This window comes from Pygoscelis adeliae, unplaced genomic scaffold (genome assembly GCF_000699105.1).
Source record: "Pygoscelis adeliae isolate BGI_AS28 unplaced genomic scaffold, ASM69910v1 Scaffold14, whole genome shotgun sequence".
Classification (NCBI taxonomy): domain Eukaryota; kingdom Metazoa; phylum Chordata; class Aves; order Sphenisciformes; family Spheniscidae; genus Pygoscelis; species Pygoscelis adeliae.
This window is the reverse complement of record NW_008825109.1, coordinates 21,086,883-21,104,872: the sequence shown is the minus strand read 5'-3', so window position 1 is coordinate 21,104,872 and position 17,990 is coordinate 21,086,883. Positions and strand designations below refer to the sequence as shown.

Below are 17,990 nucleotides of genomic sequence, written 5' to 3'. Positions count from 1 at the left end.
CCAATGAGAAACTCCTGCTAAGTTTCACAGCGCTGCCCTGCGCCTGCATTCAGTCCCTAGTCAAGCCCATGTAGTCCCCTTAAACTATTTTAAATGAAGAACAAAAAGAAAATGCTCCGTGCAGAAAAACTTCTTTAGCCCATTTCTTCCTTCCTTTCCCAGAAACTAATTTGCAATCCCCAAGCTATAGGTTTGCCTTATCCTCCTCTACAAACAGCATCCAACATCCACTACTAAATCACCTCTGTCCAGGACATGCCCTTTTTATAATGTGCTGAAGGAAATTACTGCCAAGTCACCACACCTGATCCCACCCCACCACCGACACTGGACCTTTGATGGACCTTTGTAGAAGGGAAGGGTGGATTTATAACCTTCTCCAAACTACCTTCTGTCTTCTGACTCCTCCATAGGACATTTACACCTACTTCTGTATTGACAAAGAACGTAAAATATACATGTCTCTACCCAAAATAACAGTCTTTGCACTCTCCTTCAGCTACTGCCTCACCCTAAACTCTCCAGCTGCCCCAGATAAGTGCTATCAGTGTTGCCAGGTGTCTGTAGTTCCTGCACACCCTGAGAAAGGCTTACTCACAGCAGGGCTGAAGAACTCAATGTTGGTCTCACACAGCTATTCCCCTACAAAATGCTTTAGATGCTTGAACCAGCAACGCACCTCTTGTCTGCAGCCTTTCAAGATGGCAGTTGCTATTGGGTTTACTGTGGTAATGAGCACGTCCAGGTAGAGCACAGAAAGCTGCAGCTGAGGCCCCTTCTCTACCAAGAGAGGTTTGATCTCCCGCCTCCGCTGCAGGCAGCACGCCCTCCCCAGCAGCCCCTTGGCTTACCTGGCGTGTGATGCCGGTCGTTCTTCTGAAGACTGTTTCAACTGAAGTTGCCCAGAGCAGGAAATGTTCAGGTAGAAAGATGGGCATGAGTGAGCTTTTAGGATTGAGCAGGGAGCATCCAGCCCTGCTTCTGGAAGAGGCTGGGACAGCTCTGCCTTTAACTCTGAGCAGTTATTAGGCAGGAGTCATCCTGTGGGCTGGTTGTGGAGCTCAGAGCACTAACCCAGAGTCTGGGAAGGAGGAACAGCAGCTGCATGGCACCAGCTTGTCCTGCTCTCCTCTAGCTCTGCTGAGCTTCCTGCAGCCTGCAGGTAGAGACAAACGAAGAAAAAATGAGCAGGACTTTTTTTTTTTGGTGGCAATTATTTCTACTGCTGCAAACTGCATTTTTTACTGCCCAGAACTTCATTTCCACCAGCATCAGCTTCTAATACTTTTGACGGGACATCTTTTGACAGGACATCTCAATTGATGCTGCAATTTCCCTGCTTATGGGGTCTGATAATGTATGAGGCAAAAAGGGGCATGGCAGGCTGCTTCTCTGAATCTACCTACGGCCTGAAAACAGCCCTTTCGGTAAGTTGGCAGGGGATGGTAGTGTTCTGGGCTGATTCAGACCATCTGCAGAGACTAATGTGCTTCTGGGCCACCAAGGCAGTCGTTTTAAATTGAGAGCTGCACATAATTTGAATACACTACTAAAATGGAGTTCAGCTGCACCTCGCTGTCAAAATGTGAGCATATTTTACCCATGTCAGAGCACTGGAGCATAGCCAGAAAGCCAGTGTAGTAATTTTTTGGGCATGATGTTCAGCCATATTTTATTAAACTCCCTGTCCTACACTTCACTGCTTGTTTCTGAGAGCTGCTGCCCTGCAGCCCAGCATCCCTCACTCAAGAGGACTGCGTGTTCCAACCCGGTTGAAATCTCCTCAGAAACCTAAAATCCTGCATCGTCCTTTTCTCCTACCTTGTGCTGTTACTTAGCCTAGATCATCATGGCTTTGGTTTAATCTCATGTCAGATACTGCTAATGTAAATGCTGAACAGCTAAAATGTCATAACCATCAGCTTAGCGCTGTACGCTGTAATGATAACAATACACAAATTTACCATTTAAATTCAGTGTACTAGTGTAAGCTGTGTTCAGCACTGCTTGGCTTGAAGGCTTCAAACTAGTTCCTTTTTTGCCTACTGTCAGAGTTTCTGCAGAACATACAAAACAGTGGCATTTTTAAACTTTAAAACTAGCACGAAACAGCATGAAATCCGTTTTGAATAGCTGCAGTATCTCTCTGAAGCCAGGCTGTAGGTAGATGTCTCTGCCCTGATGTTGAAGGGAATATAGTTTGTTACTGGGCAGAACAGCCTGTTGACTCCACAGACTAGACTGCAAATAGCTTGATTTGGGGATCACCATTTTGCAGTCTGTAAGGTCAGTGTCTTGCATAGACTCAGTATTCCTTTCCTGGTGACTGTATGGACCGTGTGCCTATCTGTGCAGCTGCAAAATGATGCTATTAACTTTCCACCTTTACTTTGTTGGGATGAAAAACACCAGAGCACAGCAAGCTAGCATGGTGATAATATAAATGAAAAAAAACCCAAACAAAAAACCAAACAGTAAAATGTCTCCCATTTTGTGTAAGGGTAATGCAGAGGCAAGATTTAAAATATGGCACGCATAAAATGTGTCACTTCCTTATAAGAGCGGAATTAATGGACGCTATAAAACCCAAACAAATCAAAAAACACTATGAAAGGTCTTTTTCCAGGGAAGAATGTAAGAATTGATTGGATTTGGACATGAGAAACAACGGTTCGTGATAATAGAAGAGCTAGCAAAAAGCAAAATAAGAAATGTGTTTTCTTGCTGCTTGTATTGGCGAACTAATAAGCACAACCTCTAAAGGACAAAGCCAGGCTTTAGCACGTGAAATTCTTTCTGCTGAATACTGCTGTCACCTCATTTCTCAGTGGTTGGTATTTTTACACTCCAGCTACATTTCACACTGATTTTTTTAAGTACACCCCCGGCGAGCGAGATGGAAGAAATGATACTGGTGGGTGGAGTGGGCAGAGGGGGTCGGTCAAGAGGGCCAGTCCCACAGCCTTTGGAAACAAAGATCTTGTGAGGTCTCCGATTCTCAGGATTACCATTCAGCTGGAGAAATCCTTTATTGCTCATGTCACCTCCTCAGCCATGGGCATTTGCCCCAGGAAAGCCTGCCTGAAGCTGTTAGTCTCTTTCCTTCTCTCATAGGACCATGCGGATATTGAGTGGAAGTTTGCACGGACGAAGCTCTGGATGAGTTACTTTGATGAAGGCGCAACTCTGCCCCCTCCTTTTAACATTGTCCCAAGTCCCAAGTCGGTCTGGTACCTCTGCAAGTGGCTTCACAATCAGCTGTGCCCAGGCAACGACTCTGACGATGAACAGAAGAGGCATGAAAACCTCAAAACGTTCACAGTAAGGAGCTGCATGGTTTTATACTTCATTTTTTGAGGGTGCTTGTGCACATTCAGCATCGCGAGGGCCACTGCTCTGCTGGTGCAGCAGAAGGTTGCTGGATCATAATTTGCTAAGAGCCACCAGGAGCTCTAAAGACAGGTCTAAACAGGTAATATATCTGTGCCTTTCTCTTTCCAGGAACGGCATGCTGACAACCTGATTCAGAATCAACATTACCAGGTAAACTCTTGAGCACATGAAGTTTTTACTTGCCGTTTCTTCTTCCTGCTCATTTTCTAATACCTCGATTCTTGCTTGCTTCTAGAATATATTTTGATAAGTGTAGGTCCTCTCAGAGGATTTTGCCTATCATGGATTAAAACATTTCCTCATTAGAAGTGGGACGGTCCAGTAAATCACTCCTAGCCTTTCACCCCCTCTGAAGTAGTGGAAAACTTGCCACGGTATCAGTCTGGCTGCTGAAGTCAAAGGTGACATCCCCATTGCCATCAGAGGGACCAGGCTGTCATGCCACCCTGATTAAAACCGTTTCTGCAGCATTTTTACATAGTTTTGAATTGTTCCTCTCCTGCTCTTTTTTGTAAAGCATCCCTAACTCAAACAGTGGTTGGGATTTTCTTTTGTCTTGGACAGCTCAGGAAGGAGGAATGGCTCCTTTGTTGAATTTTGCTGGTTTTGTTTATTCTCAGCCTGCCTGTCATCAAGTACTCATTAAAGTCAACCTATAAAAGGATGAAACTGTATTAAAAACACCAGCTTCAGTACTTGAATTTAGTGTGATGTATTATGCCAGCATGCTGGAAGGAAAAAAAAATTCTCCAGAATGTGAGGTGGTGCGTTAGGCTGTACTGTCAAAAGCTATTAGTAATTTGTCTTACTTAAGACATCTGCTTTTTGAAGAGTATTTTTCTCTGAATTTGATGTTTAACACAATTAGTCACCTTTGACAACGGACATGTGGTACTTTCTGACTTCACAGCACAGCTTACGGGTACCAACAGCGGGATCTCTTAAAAAACCTCCCAGTAAAACCTTGGTGCGGAGACCATCTTCATGCTTGGTGTTGCTCAGGCTTGTTATCCCCATTTATGAAATGGGGGAAGTGAAGGGAAGGTTTGGAGTAGTCCCTTCTGTATATAGAGATCAACCTCTGTGTGTGTTGGCCGGCACAGATAAATGTACAAGCTTGAAGTGCCAGTTTGCTTATGTAAAGCCAGCAAGGTGGTACACGAACACAGAGCAAAATGGATCTCAACCTACCAAAAATCTGTCCTGTAACAAACAGCCCAGGTAACACAGAGGAGCGAGAGCCCTTAGAGAAGTCACTGAGGGTGCGATTCAGTCCTTCCAGCACTGTCCACAGACACTGCAGCAGTCTTGAAAGGAGTTTCTAACCTGCCATTAGGGAACACCCAGGCAGCTGGCAGATGTGGTTTAACGTGAATGTGCATTGCCCCATGGGGTCCTGGCTGTTCTTCAGGTTATTTGTTGTCGACGTACCCTCCTTGGCTTTCAAATACTTGATAAACAATCCTCAAATGGCAAGCTTCGCCTCTCAGGATACACAGCATATACACGAGATGATTGGTAGTCTTAAAAACTTTCAGCAGCTGGGATTAAATGGCTTGAGAACATTCCAGAACATCAAGAATTTTTTCTCGAAGACTTTTACATATACAAAACAAGTGCAAAATACCGTCTCACTGTAGTTAATGACTGAGCATTCAAGATGAGGGTGTATAACCCTTTCCAAAGGTTTGTTCTGTTTAAAAGACAGTGTTCTGTTTCTAATGTGGGCCCCTCACTACAAGAAGTACATTGAGGTGTTAGAGTGTGTCCAGAGAAGGGCAACGAGGCTGGTGAGGGGTCTGGAGAACAAGTCCTATGAGGAGCGGCTGAGGGAACTGGGGTTGTTCAGCCTGGAGAAAAGGAGGCTGAGGGGAGACCTCATCGCTCTCTACAACTACCTGACAGGAGGCTGTAGCGAGGTGGGTGTTGGTCTCTTCTCCCAAGTAACAAGCGATAGGACGAGAGGAAACGGCCTCAAGTTGTGCCAGGGGAGGTTTAGATTGGATAGTAGGAAGAATTTCTTCCCCGGAAGGGTTGTCAGGCATTGGAACAGGCTGCCCAGGGAAGTGGTTGAGTCACCATCCCTGGAAGTATTTAAAAGATGTGTAGATGAGGCGCTTAGGGACATGGTTTAGTGGGCATGGGGTTGTTGGGTTGACGGTTGGACTCAATGATCTTAGAGGTCTTTTCCAACCTTAATGATTCTATGATTTTATTATTCTATGATTCTAATGGTAAGTGATTTTCTTTTTAGTCAGCAGAGTCAGGACAGCCACTGTCGGTAAGAACTCAGTGAAATGAAGTAAGAACAGTTTGGTCTGAGCCAGCAGTTGAATCACTCGTATTTTTTCCTATTCCAGGAAGTGATAAGAAATCTTGTGAAAAGATATGTCGCAGCAATGATAAGAACTTCCAAAACCAACGAAGGTTTAACTGAAGAAAATTTCAAGGTAATTTATTATTCCTTAATAATAATTTATTATATTAATTCAAGTAGCCACTTGCAGAGTTCACACTAACTTGTTAAGATGATTTGTAACCTGCTGTGGAAACAGGACTATTACTGGAGCTGGGAATATATATGATGTGCATGTGGGTTTTTTTTAAGCAGAGAATATTGTTATGTGAGTGTCTTCTCATATGATCATCTCCCAGATTTTAATATACAATATGTTATGTAGACAAAAGCGTTTGAAAATGATAGGAATGAAGTATCTTATTTGAGTCAACATCACATTCCTAATCCTAACCCAGACAGAGCCAAAGGAGGAGTCTGCGTTAACGGATACGAAGAACACGTACCAACAAAGTTGAAGTTGGGCCTATCAACTAAACAGGACTCCTGCTATATTTCCAAATTTCAGCAGTGTTTCCTCTCTTCTATAAATTTCTTATTTTACTTCTTTTTTGGGGGGGTGGGGGGGGGGGGAGTGGGCAGAGGGGGTCGGTCAAGAGGGCCGGTCCCACAGCCTTTGGAGACAAAGATCTTGTGAGGTCTCCAATTCTCAGGATTACCAATGCGGTTTTTTGTGTGTCAGTGAATAATGAAGATGTGTGTGGTATTCTTGTAAGTGTGATTTGGTATCAGCCATGTGCATAACTCCGAACAGCTCTCCCAAGGGAAACGTGATCATTCTTTCATGTCACAGATAAAGCTGCTGAGTGTAACTCACTTCTCCTCTCGCCCTAGGAATTAAAACAGGACATCTCAAGTTTTCGCTATGAAGTTCTTGACCTCTTAGGAAATAGGAAGCCCCAGAGGAGAAGTTACTCTACCAGCAGCACAGAGGTGTCCCAAAAGGATGAAACGAATGATGGCGCTGGAGAAAAATCCAAAGCCAAGAGCGTGTCTTTCAATGTAGCCAACAAAAAAAAGGACTTCAATGTATCTGCTCTAATTAAAACTATGTCTGGGATCAATATGGTGGAAGAGAAGCCAAAAAGCAATGGGATCAGTAAGCGCTCCTTTGTCCGAAATGGAAATAGGGTTCAGAGACTTTCCAGCTCCAAGAAGGAGTCCTTTAAGAGACTGGGCCTGCTTTTCTCCAAGATGAACGGACACGTACCTGAACCAAATTCAGAACCCATGTACACTATTTCAGATGGAATTATTCAGCCACACTACATGTGGAAAGACATTAAATATTCTCAGATTGATAAAGAGAGAGAAGAGAATTGTTCCAAAAGTGAAATTAACCTCAATGAGGTGGACTACAGCGGGAACGCGAGACTTGCAGGACAGAGCAAGGAGTGCCCTGTGGTTTGTACCAGCTCCCTTCACTGTGCTTCCAGTATTTGTTCCTCTAATTCCAAACTTATAGACTCGTCAGAGGATGTGTTTGATTCATGGGGAGAGGCTTGTGACTTGTTTATAAACCAGTGGAAAGACGGGCAGGAGGATCACGTTACAACTCGGCTATAAGTAAAGCTATCTCAACACCCGCTGGAAAACTTAGCCAATTATTTGTAATTGTTTGCTCTCATCTGATTCAGCGTTACTATTTCCTTTCTGTCCCCAGTTGGAAAACAAAAAGTGTATAACTACTTATGTTAGCCTATTTTATAGCCGCCTGCACCTTTTTTAATTTACTGTTTTTACACTCACAAATACTAAAGTAAAGGTTTCACCATTTATAAGGTCACTGTAAACCACAGGAACCCCTTCGGATGCAGTCTCAGTCTTCAAACCCCACTCGGATGCAGTCTTAGTCATCAGACCCCACAGACTTCAGACACGCTGGTGGCCGAGTAAAGGACTTCTCCAGTGTTCTCACCGTCATCCCACCACCGCTGGGTTATCACTGCTGCTGTCCAACACGATCGGCTCTGCGTCCTGCTCCATTTTCCTCGTCAACACAACCCGCTGGTGAGCAGTGGCTTAGCAGGAGGCTGAGAATCCTATTTAAGATCTTTTTAGAAAGGGTTTCAGGTTGTAACTGGCTTTTGTTTTCTTTAAGCAATACGACCTTTGATTCTTTTGGTTGTGTGTGTTTTTTCAGGTTATTATATTAATATTGTAAATTGTTACTGAATAAGAGACCCCTTTGATCATCTAGCTAGAACATGTTATGATTTGCTTGTTTACCTAATTCCCGTAAGAAATTCCCCCTGTAGGGAGCAGAATGACCTTGCAGTTAGGTTGACCGGGGAAGCCAGCACCTGGCCTTGCTACCAACTTGTGTGTAGATGAACTGGCCCAAAACCAGCTGCGGCTGCTTGAAACACAAACCTCGGTGTGGTTCTCATATTCCTAATGGGCTGAACCAAAACCCACCCCTGAGCCTTGCCCTTACACCCCACCCCTCGAGCTGTATCTGTTTTTTGAAATGCCTAATCTTACTTCCACTGCTGCATTGGCTTTTTGCTGCCTCTCTGACGGATGGCAGGCTTTAGGAAGAAAACGTATCGTCCTGGTACCTGGCAAGCGCTAAGAGAGATCACCTTCCCTGGGCCTGTGAGCTGCATTTCGGAAAAGCAACCCAAGCAATAGCAGCTCAAACTGCATCTGGCAGCCTGGAACGTCTCTGCAGCTCCTTTTCTAAGGTGCAACAAAAAGGAGCGTGGCAGTGGATGTTATCTTTTATTTCCCCAGCTGTGGTAGCATCTAGACAGGGCCTAGCAATGTCACCGCTTTTGTCCTAAGGAGCATCAGAGAGGGGAGAAGACAACCCCATCAAGGGCAAAATGGTTGGTTTTTTTTTTTTAAAACAATGTGATACTTGAACTTTCTTCTGCGGTGTTGCTAAGAAACACAGATGATTGGCATGCACTTAGCACCACTTCAGAGCCGTTTTTAGTCAGCTGCTTTCTTGGAGGAAGCAAGTCCTGAGCGGGAGCTCAGAAATGGCCTGCCCCTATGACAGAGCTTCGTTACTGTGCTCGTGCAGTCACGCTTAAGGCTCTGTTCCCAGGAGAGGTTACATGAGCTGGAGCACATCCCAAGGGTGGCTGCCAAAAATCACCTCTTCTGTGAACTGGGTTGTGCATTCCATTTGTAAAAGCATAGTGCTGGAAAATCTACACCTACCATTGGCACTGGTCAGATTTTACCAGCAAGGGGCAGGAGCAGCTCTCGTGGCAGGACGGAGGGTCAGGAGGAGAGGGATTTCTCACTGCAGCAGAACCCCACGGAAGAGATGCTGGGACGCCTGCAGCTGGATACTCTGCCTGAGTTTTAAACCTGGCTCCCTCCTCTTGTTAAGGAAAACCACCTCGTTGGGTTTTCCCTTTGGGCACCTATACAGCATTACCTAAAGGTCACGATGGAGCACACCTACGCAGAGAGAGAAACGTGAACGGTGCAGCCAGCTCCTGTAGCAGTTGCAGATGCCAACACACCGGACTCACGGGAAGTTTTCAATACAGACCTCAAGGTGGAGACCGTGGCTCTAGGCTGGCTCTGGTGTCAAGGAAAATGAGCAACTAGGAGCAGAGACTCAAAAACGTTTCTGTATTCCTTGCTTATAAATGACACCAGTCTTGTTACCAGCACGCAGTATAAATCCCCAAACATTTAAGCCTTTAGATGTGTTAGTTAAGGCAGAGTGAAAAGCATTTTTGTATCAACAGATAACAGGCTTTCATACTAATGGCAGGGTTAGAGTTGCCTTTGAAAACTGCATCTCCTCTTCCTTTATGACAGGCTGAGCAAACTGGCATTGGCGCTACGCAAGATTGCAAAATCCGAGGGTCAGAAGCAGCTTGCTGATCATTCGTGAAGAAATCCAGCACCCCTGTCTTTTAAGAGGCAAATCCATTGATACGCGAGAGCTGCGGTCAGAACCAACTGAAAGCAATTCTCAAAGCAGCTCACAACAAAAGCCCTACAGTTTAGTAAACCAAACTGAGCACTTTTCTGGAAAGATGAACATTAGCAGGAGCTGAATCATTTTATGCCTCACCTAACCACGCTGCAGTTTATGACCTCTGCTTGACACGGGGCCAGCAATCTTTACGGTGTTTCTTGTGTAACAAGTAAGAATGAAAACAATTCAAGTATGATTATGCAGATTACATCAGCTGAGTTGGAGGCTGGGCTAGGAGCAGGGTTCATATCCTTGGACAGTAGAAAGGCTTTTAAGTTTTCCACGAGAGCAAGCACGCTGCTGCTGGCGATGATTATATCGTGTCATTCAAACGCAGCACCGCGTTAACAGGTACAAGTGACGAAACGGAACGCGCTTAACTCCACAGTGGTGCCCCTCCGCAAAATGTAAAGACGACACCGGGCAGCGCAAATCCCTTCTGTGCAAACTGCGTGAGTCATGTTCCCCTGCTGTGTCCCAAAAGGGCAGGGGTAGGAACTGCCACAGTGGCCTGGCATGATGGATGATGCAGTCTGCAAAACAAATCTCTCGCTAATGTTATGTTAAAGGCGAGAGGTACGTCACGCGGCTGCTTGGCTGGGGCTCCCCTGGGATTTGTTTCATGACTCAGATACTTCCTAGCTCCCAGCTACGAGCTAGTTTGAGCTGACTGTAGAATTTAACAGAAATATTTGATTTGGCTGTGATTAATACATGCATCCAGGAATTTGCAAAAGTCTCAAACTGGTCCCCCAAAAGGCAAAATTCTGTTTGACTGTATCTATGCATCCCCTTTGGTAGCAACAGGCTTTACAGCAGCTGGTGAATTGTTACGATTACTCTAAAACAGGAGCTTCAGGGGAGGGAAGTTAAAGTATCTTGTGAAAAACACATTTGATAAGCAAAACCTGTTTTTTTTTAATTCACTTGCGGTCACAGTAGTTGGGATTTCACTGGCGTTTTTCCATTTTCAATTGCTCAAAACATGTTTTAGTGAAAGTTATTCTTTCCTTATCAGCGCCCTACCCCTGCGCCGTCTGTGCAAGCGGCCGGGGTAGGAGCTGATGGGACACTTCGGGCTTCTCCTGTGAGGAGTTAAACTCTTCCTTGGCTTGGGTTCAAGATGCACAGCTGTGCTCCAGGTGGTACAGGCCTGGCCTTCATTCCGGGGGCTTCAATAATAATCCTTATACATATGCAAGGAATCTGGAATTAGGAATAACGGAGATCTCGACCCACTTGCCCTTTCTTTAGGTTTCTTGCTCTTGAAGTTGCTTTATTTCTCGCCTCCCATCCCCGGTGTCATTTTCACCTGGCTTTTGAAAGCAGCACGCCGACAAACGATCACCAATTAAAAAGTTAAAAGCCAACATCCAGGGTTAAGAATATCGGAGAGAGCTAGGAGGCGTTTGTACTCAGGGCAGAGATTAAAGAAGTTGTTTCAGAAACAAGAAATGAACCGACAGATCTCTGCAGATTATTTGGATAATTGCATTTGTATATTATTCACTTACTGATATATATGTAAATACTCAAGTATTTGTATACGTGGTCCCTACAGAGGAAGCATGCACAGCGCTTAGAGCACAGGATTAGCCAACAGGACTTCTGAGGTCTAGTCCCAGCTCTGCCGCTGACTCACCTGTGACCTTGGGCAAGTCACTTAGCCTCTCTAACGCCTCAGTTTCCCCATCTGTAAAATAGGGATAATAATACTTACCTACCTCGCAGGGGGGGTTAGTTCATTATTTATAAGCACTTTCAGATCTTCAAATTAAAGGCGCTATATACAGTAAGTAGTTAATATTCGTAGCAGTAGTATGTACTTTTATTTTCTTACAACTAATTCAGGTTAGGATTTCACTGTATGTCCGTTATGATAGTTTTCCATGTAGAAAACTAGCATGGTTTCCCACGAAGGGAATTTAGGGGACTTCCGCAGTAGAGCGCGAGCAGGAGCAGCGTACCCTGGAAGCCTAAACTCTAACACCCTCGCTTTTGTGATTTATGTCTCACCCTTAACGTCACCTTACCGTATTTGTGTTTCATCCTTTTTCTGATGGTACCTGTAACATAATTTTTAGCAGAAACGGCCACTGTAAATATTAAGAGTATTTAAATAAATATATTCATGTATAAATATAAAACTTTACCTTTTAAAGAGGTTAAAAACAGTTGATGCAACAGACTTCTAAGCACGGGGAGGTTCCACAGGCAGCCCAGCACTGATGCACGCCCGCACGGCAGGGTGCTGGAGTAGGGCTATAGGAAAATTTCACCGCGTGTCATCACCTCCTTGGAATTCACTCCTCACCCCATCTCTGGCGAGGGCAGCAAGTCACGCAGGTGACAGGGTGTCACAGGAGGGTGCGCAATGCGCTGGGGCAAAGAGAGGCCGCGGCTGGGGCGAGATCGCCCTGCTGCCGGTCTTGCCCCGAGGAGCAGGATGAGGCAGCTCCCAGAGACGCGCCTCGGGCAGTGGTGTGTCACCAACACGACGGCTGCTGGAGGAACCTTTCCTGGACAGCGGGAGACTGTCTCCTGTGTCCCTGCGAGGCGGCTCTTCGCCCGGACTTCTCTGTAGGCACAATTTGTTTGTCTTTAGTGCTTACTCAGGATTGAGGTCTTTGGTTGGAGTTACAGGAGCTCCAAGACTTGACTTGCACGGTTAAGGGCACTGCGAGCATTCTGAGCTCCCTGCCCGGAGCGCGAGCAGTTGCAGGGCATCCGCACCGGGTATTTGGACAGTTACGAACAGCGTAAGCAAGGATCTGATTTACTGCTGGGTTTTCTAGCAGTTAGAAAACTACATCAGCACCCGCTGCTCTCACGCCAGTAAGCGTACGTCCCACTTCCCTCGGGTCTTCTCAGCTTTGCTTTGATATTTCTGCTTTCCTTTTCGAAAGGCCAAAACCCCAAAGAAAAGCGTATTTCGGTTAACCAGGAAGAGGTGCCGTTTTGGTTTAATTTCTGGCCGAGTCCTCCTTCAACCAGCTAACTTGTCCTGCAGCGTGCTAACGCTTTTCCACAGACGCGTCCATGAGAAAGCTCTGCGCAGCCTCGAAGGCTGATTTCCAAAGATAACGGGATCACCCTCCCACCTCTTGTCGCAATTCCGCAGTCAAACAGAATGGCAAAACCTAAGCAAGAACATCCAGACCGCTAGGGCTGCCTGGAATTAACGAACGTTGTTACTTAACTAAAAACTCTCTGCGGCTGGTTTTGGGGTGGATGCACTGTAAGGACCTTTTCCCTCGCAAGAGGGACCGCCCGGCGCCGCAGCCCCGGCCGAGGCAGGCAGCGCGGCTGATGCTGGAAGCGTCAGCGACTCTCTTTCATGTTAATGGTAAAATTAATTGGAATGGGTGAGACTACAGCGAATAATAAATCAGCTCACTGGAGGAGCATCTAAGATAAACTGTTACCAAAATAATCCGTAGTTTCCAGTGAACGTGTAACTTGAAAGCTAACAACTGTAAAGTCCATCCCTTACTGCATTTTTTTTTTTCGGAGGAGGCGGGGAGCACTCTGAGCTAGCCACATTAGCATGTTGTCTAAACATTCGTAATTTGATTCGATTTCATTTTCACGCTACTTCTTTCCCCATCTCAGGCCATTACACTTTTACAAACGAGTCATTTATATATTATTCACATAACTGCCTCCACCCAGAACAGCTACTGCCTGCTCTGGAGTAAATTCATGGCCAAGAACGACTGTTTTAAAGAGAACGTGCTTTATCTAAAAAAGTATATTTGAAAGGCAGAAGTGTTTGATCCTTATCTTCCGAGCGTTTGACGGTATTTTATGCTTCAGGGAAATGCTTTTACCTGCTCCATTTTCTTAAAGCGTGCAAAACAAAACGGAGAACCCCACCGTAACAGCACCAGAACCCCCTCACCTAGCCCAAACCACCCACGGTTTTAAAAGCCGAACTGATCTCGCAGCTCTTGCTTGACATGCAGACCCTTCTCAGCCGATGGCTCAGCAACTGCGGAAGCCGGTGCGGCCCGCTCCGCCTGGCTGGCACGTCCTCCTTCGGCCTGGCTCGTTTTGGTTATTTTGGGGATTTATTCCCCCCCCCTCTCCCATTTAAAGCATTCCCGTATCGGCAGCAACGCCTAAGCCAGAAGAAACGACGTGCTTAGGACCAGACGCGATCAACCACGGAGCCGGCCTTTCAGCACATGAGCTAACAGAACACTGTGATACCTTTAGCCAACAGAGCAAAATGCCTTTTGACTATAAATAGTTGTTTGTGAGCAAGGGGGCACTTTTTGGTCTAGCTCTTTTTTGGGTATTGTACAGCCTTATTTAAAATCTACTGGATGTGTTTATAAGGTGGGTCTGGGCACTAGAGGGCTAGGGATCTTTGAGAAGCAAAGGACAGCAGCAGATGCTTAAGTACTCTCTTTTCTATATGGCAAGCCCTAGAGACCCGGGCTTACTCTGCAAACGGTTTTTTTAGCAATCGAGTTTTAATATCAAATTAAATCTTCATTAAAAAAAAAAGCTATCACAGAAACGGCTTCACACCTGAGCAGATTTTAAAATGCCATTTTACTTCATGGGATAAAACAAGGTGAGGCTTTTTTTTTCCCCCCCTTCTTCTTTACTTTAGTTTTGGTCAAAAACTTGACGGCCTTTTCCAGGCAAAAGAGCTTTTAGATGTTTTAAGAATTTTGCGTATGTAAAGGCGGAGTGGGGACCTCGGCATTTGCCAGTTGAGCAGTAAGAGCCACCCCTAGAGAAAGGGGGGGAGAAAAGGGGAAGAGCAAAAAGCAAAAACAAACAGCTTAGTTTTATGTACTTTTCTACTTGCATCTCTTCTGTCCGTAGTGCAGACTCCATGTCATACCCTCGTATAACATGTAAAAATGAAATGATGTACATAATAAATAAAATTATTTATTTTATGTGTATTTTTAGCTTAACTGTAAACTGAAAAAAACAAAAAGCATTTAATTTTTTTCCCAAAAATGTAAGCCTATTGAAATTCAAGGTGTTTCTACCTTTTCAGATGTAACATTTCCAGCTGCCTATTGATAATAAACATTTATGAACAGCACTAGGTCTGACATTTTAGTTTTTTTTAAAAGCATGTTCAGCACCGACTTCTCAAGGGCTGTCAGTGATCAGAGGAGCACTTAAGGGCTCCAGTTCTACAGAGACTTGTTTACATATTTACGTATGTAAACATTATTTATGTATTTACATAAAAAAAGATGTGGCACGCAGTACAATGAAGTCGGCCCCCCCAATTTGAGCAAGTGTTCACAGGCAAGAGCTGACCACCACCTGGCCGCGGAAAAAAACCAACCCAGACCCATTCCTCATACCCCGTCTACAACAGAAAACCACTGGAAGCGTCAGTAAATAAAAAGCACCGCGTGAACGCAGTTACTCCTGTACAAAGGAGTCTAAGTAAGTGTAATTCCGTTTTAACTTGCTCCCCAAAGATATCCCTCGACCAGCACAACTACACCAGCCACGCCGGAATACGCAGCAGTATGGCCGATAGCGTAAGAGAGTCATTAAGCGACACCACACAACTGCATTAACGGAATTTGCTCATCACGTGAAGCTGACCTCCAAGCAAATCCCGTTAAAGAACCGGAGGCACGCGGAGACGTTTCAAAAGGTTTCCATCAACTACCAGAGGCTCTGGGTCAAGCCTCCAGTAAAAGAAGAGTTTCCTCAAGTTAAACAATGGCAACAGCCCTTTCCTTGAACGGCAGAAGAGTCCTACGCGAGGGAGACAACGTGGACGCACACAGAGAAATAAACACAGTCCACGCCAAAAGCTGTAGCAGAGCCCAGGACCACAGTGATCCGCAGCTACAGCATTTTAAATACCCACATAAAGACCGAAGGCTACTTATCTTTTTTAACCTTTTTTTTTTTTTTAATAGAAAAGGACATTTCAGAGTTGGACGTGCACATTCCCACTCACATCAGAAAGCCTACAAGTTCAAAGTTAAGGCACCCCGAATCCCCGGCTGTGCTTCCTATTCCAGAAAGGGGAACCGAACCGCACCTGGAGATGACTTCCACCCCCTCAGCCGTCCCGGCAGAGGTGGACAGATGTGCTGCAGCAGCAAACAACCAGATTTGACCGGGGAGGGAGGTGGGAGGCAGGGGAAGAAGTTTTCAGTGTATTTTATCTCTTCTTAACTTGCGCTTCCTGAAAAGTAATACAAATCACGCATTCACATCAAACATTAAAACAACCATTTTTTGCTTTCAACTATGACAAATATTTTAAAAGTACTGGTTTAAAAAGGGTCAGAAACCACAGTTTTAGATTTGATTGGAAAATGCAAGTAGGCAGGGTAGGGAACAGGAAAAATACATAAAGGATGTAGGGATACATAAAGGGTAGAGGGAGTTAGCTGGTCCAGTAATTTCATCATTAGAGGATACGTCGCTTTCTCTTAAAAGGCCATTTCACTAACACAACGAAGTCAAGCGGTCGTCGCAGCTGTGAGAACAGAATGACACTTATCTTGGGGTAAACCCCAGCACCCCAAAGCTAGCGGCAAAGCGTCCACCTGCTCCAGGGAAGGTAAGATTTAGCATCTAGAAGGAAAGTATTGCCATAAACTGAGCCTAAGACGTAAAAACAGCCCGTCGGGACTCGGGCACGTGTTCCCATTACTGCGGATCGCCACGCTTGCAGAGATGACCAAGTTGCAGTAGCCGCCTGCGTACGTGCTCTTAGCCTATGGCTCGATACTGGCTGAACTGTTTCATACTTGCCGCAACTCAGCTGACCGTGAAGTCTGGTAAGCAGCGCTGACTTGATCACGTGTAGGAGTTTCTAGATACAGGCCTGCCCTGCAAAATTTAAACTGATCTTATTTCAAAGCTATAAAGCACTGGTCCAAGGGTTTTATCCTCCTTCCTCATGAAAAAAGCAGTTACTTGGAAGTCTGGGTCTGGATTTACATGTTGAATATCTTCCCCGTATAATGCAGTCTTGGATGGTGTGATTTTAGAAAAGAGAAAGGTATCCAGCAGCACTGCAGAGAGAACCACAAGCTAAGAGTAAAACAAAACAACTGAGCTAGAAAAACAACCTGCCGTAGGAATCGGTTTGGTGTTCTTACGCGACCAAGGGGAAAACGGAGCACAGGAGCGACAGCCCAGCAGGCTGCTGCTGCTGGCAGGCAGAATCAGCATGGTTTTTCTCCACAGCATTTATAACAATTATCTTCAGTAAGAGATGGACTTTACAATTCAAAAGACTTCAGAAAGAGACTCGTGCCTCTAGCGAACAGCAGTCAACGCACACAGAGTAAAGCAGGACTAGCGTGGCGCTGGCTGCGGAGGAGGGCTGTAGGGCGCGGGACAGGAGGGGGAGTGGGGCACGCACCAGGCGGGCAGCGCTCGCAGCCCGACTGCAACAGGGCACAGGCTCGGCACGTCCTTTGGTGCAAGGCCCAAGCACCTCTGCCAAAATACCCCGCTTTCGCTTTACGGCGTAGCGAGCGGTGCTCAAAGAGCAGAAGCGCGCTCTGGTGTCTGGCAACCTGCGGGCAAACGCAGTCAGACCGAAGCCTGCTCCTTCCGAGGGCAAAAAGATTTGCTGCAGTTTAGAAGAGGCTGATACACTTAAAACCACAAGAAACTCGCACCCCAAAGCACAAGAACTATGGTTGATCACCGCTTCCTTCACCCTGCGGTTTCAGAAGAGGCTTGGCTCCAAGGCTGTTTATAAGGGCTACAAAATCAGAAGTGCTCGCATCTAAAGAGAGCATTCTGTTGCGCTGCCAGCTCACGGATCCCTTCCTGCACAGCCTTCAGGTGTTAATTTAATTTGAGCCCCTGCCTTTCATATATAAAAACATGGTGTGGAAAAGGAGGCGGCAAGCATGACTAGCGCAGACTTGGCTGCACGACTCTTCTCTTCTGATCTCCCTTTTAAAGGCTGAAAACCCATCCACAAGAAATAAAGAAAAATGAAACACACTCCAGGATCAAATCCTTGCTTTAAAAATTCATTATTATTCAACATACTTCAAGAAGCCCAATAAAGAAAGGAAAAAAACAACAACAACAAAATCAATCTGAAGGAAAACAGTTGTTCCCAATAGAAATCAACATTCATGGATTTTTGTGCTTCTATTCAGAGGTAAGGTATGCTTACGGCTGCAAGCTATATCCCCCTACGCCCATCCACAGCAATCCTGCAGGGCATGAAAAACCCAGAGCATTGGTCTGGTACCAGACTGTAACAGAGCAATAATCAAAGTAAACAAGTCTGGATGATCACCAGGCTGACACTGGATT

At 45.5% G+C, this 17,990-nt stretch overlaps 1 protein-coding gene across 1 annotated transcript in view; it reads left to right on the top strand.

Annotated features, from left to right (window-relative positions):
- The window catches only part of TRPC5 (transient receptor potential cation channel, subfamily C, member 5), a 62,569-nt gene extending 55,254 nt beyond the window's left edge, over nucleotides 1-7,315 (top strand). The window contains exons 7-10 of the mRNA XM_009327843.1: nucleotides 3,115-3,321; nucleotides 3,502-3,543; nucleotides 5,754-5,843; nucleotides 6,584-7,315. Of these exons, the coding sequence (XP_009326118.1) occupies nucleotides 3,115-3,321; nucleotides 3,502-3,543; nucleotides 5,754-5,843; nucleotides 6,584-7,315 (1,071 nt within the window). The remainder of the gene's footprint in view (nucleotides 1-3,114; nucleotides 3,322-3,501; nucleotides 3,544-5,753; nucleotides 5,844-6,583) is intronic.
- The last annotated feature ends 10,675 nt before the right edge of the window (nucleotides 7,316-17,990 follow it).